This window comes from Salvelinus namaycush, chromosome 15 (assembly GCF_016432855.1).
Source record: "Salvelinus namaycush isolate Seneca chromosome 15, SaNama_1.0, whole genome shotgun sequence".
NCBI classification, from domain to species: Eukaryota; Metazoa; Chordata; class Actinopteri; order Salmoniformes; family Salmonidae; genus Salvelinus; species Salvelinus namaycush.
This window is the reverse complement of record NC_052321.1, coordinates 445,833-451,833: the sequence shown is the minus strand read 5'-3', so window position 1 is coordinate 451,833 and position 6,001 is coordinate 445,833. Positions and strand designations below refer to the sequence as shown.

General features: G+C 41.7%; 1 protein-coding gene across 4 annotated transcripts in view; it reads left to right on the top strand.

The window, feature by feature from the left end:
- Positions 1 to 1,926: 1,926 nt before the first annotated feature.
- Positions 1,927 to 6,001, top strand: part of LOC120060091 (protein quaking-A) — a 126,690-nt gene continuing 122,615 nt past the window's right edge. For all 4 annotated transcript variants that reach the window (XM_039009156.1, XM_039009153.1, XM_039009154.1 and 1 more), the window contains exon 1: positions 1,927 to 2,343. In XM_039009156.1, coding sequence (XP_038865084.1) covers positions 2,199 to 2,343 — 145 coding nt within the window. In that variant the 5' untranslated portion in view covers positions 1,927 to 2,198. The remainder of the gene's footprint in view (positions 2,344 to 6,001) is intronic.

The following is a 6,001-nucleotide window of genomic DNA, read 5'->3' as shown; positions in this document are numbered from 1 at the left end:
AGCTATCTCTGACCCACATCAAATAACATTTTATTTTTCCCTCTTCCTCGTTTTTTCATTCTACTCTGCCAAGTGGGTTATCTCTCCTTGAAATAAAAGAAACCTGATTCAGTTATCAATCCTTCAAAAAGAAAAATATAGACATTTGTGATGTGTTTTCACTTCCAGTGTTGCGTTACATTCACACCAGTGCTTTAGTAATTGGAAGAGATGAGGCACACATTTCTTACCCCCAGGCATAAAATACATGTTGAAGGCTTTTCTTTCTCTGACAGACGACAACAAAACAATGTGGAGAAATGTCTTGAGACCTGGTAGGTCTGTGTTAATAATATTTCTACTCTGTTGTCTTGTTCGACGTATCACAGCTCGAGATGGTCAAATGTAGTAGTTTAGTGTGATGGACAGCTATTACAACCGAATAGTGTTTTTCCCGGGTTGGTAAGGCAATGACATAGAAATATAATTACATGAAAAATATAATGTAATTCTATTTCTATGGGTAACCATAGCAACATCTCCCCTCCTGCTTTGAACGATCCATGAGATATGTTGTTCCTTGTTGTTATCTTGAAGAGTGTGTGTTCTAGCCTGTCTCCTGTGTGAGACACACTAGTGAAGTCCTGAAGTGCATCACTGAGGGCTGACACATGACGGCTAAGGCAGAGGTCACAGTGCAGCTGGTTAGTATTCTAACGCCGAAGCAGAGGGACTACTTTCACAAAGGCAGAGAGACTAGGGAACCAATTGAATAGGGGCCAAGGTCAAATTCTCAGATTTAGGTGGGCACCACTCCAGTCGACAACAGCTGCCAAATGTAGAACATGACAGGGTTTCGTTTCAATTAAGGAACGACCCAGGTGGGCGGCTCCAATGTGTGGGCTATTGATAATCTGAATTGAGTTAATCCTCAATGAATATGGAATGGTCTGTCCAAAGATGGGGCAGGCTTGTTAAAATAACCTAGGCCAGTACTGAATATTGTCACGTTGATAAATTAATCCAAAGCGGACACTGAGAGTTATTGTAACATGCTGTTTGAGATTTAAACGTCATGATGCGTGTCTATTTTGGTCACATGACTAATAACTCAAAATCAAATCAAATCAAATTTTATTGGTCACAGACACATGGTTAGCAGATGTTATTGTGAGTGTAGCAAAATGCTTATGCTTCTAGATCTGACAGTGCAGCAGTATCTAACAGGTAATATCTAACAATTCCACAACAAAACCTAATATCTAACAAATTCCACAACAAAACCTAATACACACAATCTAGTAAAGGAATGGGATGAGAATATATAAGTATAACATATATGGATGAGCAGTGACAGAGCGGCTAAGATGTAATAGATAGTAAAGAATAGATAGTGAATGATACAGTATACAGTATATAGATGAGAGATGAGTAATGCGAGATATGTAAACATTCTTCAAGTATCATTATTAAAGTGACTTGTGTTCCATTTATTAAAGTATCAAGTCTCCTACTGGTCTTTATACACCATAAACTTGTCAGCCATCTGCAAAAAGCTTTCTGAACCCTCATCTATCGATGTGCCCTTTAGCAAGGCACTTAAACCTAAGTTAAGTCTTTTTAAGTCGCTCTGGATAATAGCTTCTGCTAAATGACCAAAACGTAAATTTAAATGTAATAATGTTTCCATATTCTCCTATGCTTTTGATTTCTACTCAACTACTGAAATATACTTTTTTAGAGCCCCATACAACCTGTGTATGAAATCTGTAAATTCACTTTCTCTGTACTGTCCACAATTGGTTCTAATCTCTGTAGATCACATATTGGCACTTCACCGCCCTCATGGTGCAGTACCTTGTGCTTATTGGTGATATCACCAGTCCCTTGAAGGCGCTTTTGACCAATAGGCGAAGAGGGGACGTAAGCTTTTGGCGAATACTCGCTGCAGTTAACAGTGGTAGTTCGGAACGTCCCTGAGCGCGGAGTAGAGGAGAGTACACGGCGATACAGTCTTTGGGAGGAGATAGTGCTTATTTTTCCCCTCTCTCAGCTTTAACAACAAATTAAATCCGATTTTGGTTCAGAGGGTCGTCTAACTACAGCAATCGAAACGTGGGAGGAACAAAGGATTTGATCTGCAAGTTTTTCTTTGGCATTTGTTTTCTTTTCATAAAACAGGATTCTGTTGGAGGCTCGCTCGCACTCTAGACGCAAAGATGATGGTTGGAGAGATCGAGGTGAAGGAGAGACCGAGGCCGAGTCCCGACTATTTGATGCAATTGTTAAACGAAAAGAAGCTGATGACCAGTTTGCCAAATCTGTGCGGTATCTTTACACACCTTGACAGGCTTCTCGATGAAGGTAAAACGCCGTCTGGAGAAATGGGGTAGTTGGGAGGGAAGGAGTGACTACGGTGCTGTCCCTAGGGCTCCTTGGGCATGCTTGCTGCATAGGGGAGCGCATGCATGGTAGCTACCTAGCTAACATAGCTAACGAGCTACATTATCGCACTGGGCAACACAACTTCTTCTTTTAACTTTACAAAGTGATAACTACGAGGAAATGAAACTCTTGCACCATCCAACAAGGATATTTATTCCCTACCACAAAACCTCAAGGATGTATTTGTAGTTAACATGTCCTGTTGTTCTCTGACATGAGGACGAAGTGAAAAGTTATTATTTTTGCCTGCTAACTAGCCTACTTAGCCAGGACCGATAAACTAGTTAAGTTAGTATGTATCCCAGTTGCAGCCAACTGTAGTCTTGGCTTTATCCTATCACGTATTATGTAAGTGAATGTGATAGTTTGTTCTATAGAGGATGTATTGTTGCCAGGGTGCACGTTCCATCGAATTCAACGGAGTAGGATTGGTAGCAAAGTAGTATAACCTTGCTGTAATCAAACATGAAGCTTCATAACAAATACAGCAATATATCTGGCTGTATTCACTCCTGGGCAGCTCGTTACCATAACATACAGTATTTGCTTATCAGAATCTGGTGGAATTGCACAACATCGGAATGTGCCCCGGCTGTTGCCTTTCGGGTTTTGAAACAATGGGCAGTGGAGTTGTTTGTCTTGCAAAGATGTCCAGCTCCAACGTTTTGCAGTTAAATTACGCTCTAAAACACACATTAGGTGCGGAAGAAATATCCCCGATGATTAGGAAGGAATTGTGTAGCTTTGTCTAAATTTGACATAGTCGTGTTTTCCTATGCCGTCTTTTTGTCGGGGCCATATTCTCAGCGTCGTTGTTGTCGCATGATATTGTTCTAGTATGCCACTCAGGATGTATAGTTAATATAAGTCTATACTACTATTTCGGTCCTTTTCTATTATACACAATGTACAATTCATGACAGGAGTGTGGTTTATGTAATTGAGTAGGTAACGCTAGAGAGCGCCACTTCCCCCTCACCGTCCTTATCTCTGTGGGCAGCTGACATCCAATCACTTTCCTGGAATTAAAAACTTTTAGCTGTATATTTCGTGTATTCTAATTTAATGCAAAAGGACAGGAAAAATATTGCCTCAGTAAAACTGAGTTTCATGCCAAATATAGAACCAGATGTGTCATCACGTCAAATGTGCGCACATTTTTTCTAACCAGTTAAAACAAAGGAGTACTGTCACATGTTGTAAAACAAGTTTTGTTTGCTCAGTCTCCCATACAGGCCAGTTTAGATAAACTCTCAACCTCTACTTCTCCAGTTAAACATTCCTAAAATGATTACCCTGCAACAAGCTCTACTCAACCCTTTTCCTCCGTCCCTGCTGTTTTAGTCAAAGCTGTTTTTTCCTTCTGGGGAGACACAGGAAACTAGGGGCCTTTTTCTCTCCCCTGTCTTCTATCCTGCCTACCTGTCTCCCCCTCGGACAAACAAAAGAATTGACCAGGCTCCACAGTGAGCCTCTCTCTCTCACACTGAATCTGTTTACCCAGGCAGCTTTGTAAGGCTGGCCACGGTGCACACTCAGCTGGCAGCCCGATGTGGCTGCACCATCCCGGGCTTGTTACTTAGAGTGTGGGGGTGTTTTTAAGACACCATGTCTGGCCAGATCCTGGGCCCCTCTTCCCTGGCTGCGCAAGAGGTTTCACAATTCACATACTGCCTTCTGCTCTCTCCAGCCACACAGCTCGACCGTTTACCGGGGTTACTACAGCAGCCGTCCAAACTTCACCCCTCTGCCAAATGTTTAGTAGCTGGGTAAGGAAAATAACACCCAGTGCAAAGGAGGCTCTTGGCTAAAGCCGTCTGCTTAGTCTTTTGGGCTTGGCGACATTAGCCCACCCCCATCAAAGCGCACCCTGTAAATGTGGATTCCTGAAATTGAGTGAAGCCCTCATCTAGGTGCAGTGAGAAGCATTCCCATGACATAGCAGGATGATGTTTAGAAAGCAGACCTAGTTGTGTGAGGTACATTTGCGCGCCATTCAGGTTATGCAAATGTCGACTGCGGTTTCAGTCGGCAGGGAGGGTAAACATTGCAGCTCATTGTGACTTCTGTTGGGGACAAAAGCTTGCAGACTGCAGTGATTTTGTTTATTTAACCTCTCGTATTGTTGTTTGATTCATTTCGAGTTCCATTGAGGCATTAGGAGATTTATCCAGGAAGTAGCTTACAACTCAGGATTCTATTTTGGTTGCATAGTAAGTGACACTATAGCAATCCAACCTGTCTATCATTAGTCAAGGTGACCCTGGTGACTGAATGACAACCAGACATGGTGAAGGAAATACTCTTAAACAAAGACGAGGATACTTTTTATTGTCAATATTTCACCAGCATTGTGTTACTCAAGACTCTTTGGGGAGAAATACTCGGTGTGTAGATAGAAGCACATATTAAGGTGCTCGTTGTGAGAACCCTCATTGACTCACAGGTGGTGTTAGAACACGCATATCTCCACATCTCGCACACAGAGCGAAATGTCCCATGATGCCCTCTCCTCTGTCTAAACGGGCAGCTAAAGTAAACAAGGGAAGGGAAAGAAAGTAGAGATTCTCTCCCGGTTGTGTCTCCTTCAGAGCCCTGCCGACAGCTGCACATGCACGTATATAACACATTCCCTGCACACACACTGGTGGTGCGCGGGTCAACTGTTTTTTTCCCACCCGCAATTTCTAAAATTGCTCATAACCCAGCCGAAACCGCTAGACTGTGATAAAGTGAAAGTCTGAGGCCCGTACCCGACCCGCTAATATAGAAAATGAGCACAGGTTTATTTAGTCTTCTCGGCCACATGTGACAGATGTAGAGCTGCGTGCATGTGTTGAATTATAGACAAGTTGACTAACAAATAACTTATTAAAATGTCTGAAATTATAAGCAGAGAAGTAATATAAATTAGACCAAAAAAATAACCTTCTGACAGCTCACCAGAATGTCATAAATGGATAGAATGAATGCTATCTAGTTGACATCAGTAAAGTTTTGTCATCTCTGCTTCTTTCACGCAGCAAAGGCATTTAGGGACTGGGGGGAATACAATAACAAAAAAAGGGAAATATTTTCTGTGCAAAATGTCCAAATGACCGCCGTTTGACCGGTTGTAGGAAATAGAAAGTTGTGAAAATGACCCAGCATGTTTCTGATAAGATTTCAGTTTGCCTTGGATGCATATTTTATGTGGTTGAATTACTCCGCTTTTATGATGCTGATAAAGATGGGGACTGTCTAGAGGTGCTAACTGCACGTTCACATTCTCTCAAGATGCTGAATAAAGAAATCATATTTCTCCTCTTCCTAAGTCAAAGTTTGGCATATATTTTGTGTATCATTTTACTGCAAGAAATGCTTAATTCTGCGTGAGTTAATATTAAGGCTATGTGAGAGGTTATAGACCTTATCCTGCCTGTTACCAAAAGCATTTGGCAATTGACTGTGTAGGCTATTTGGCGCGTACAGTTGGGCCCTAAAGCTTACACAATAATGCCAGATAACGTCAATGTGGCCTATAGATATAAATTGCACAAGAATGCTGGATTTTCAAAGTTACTGTTTTCTCTTTATT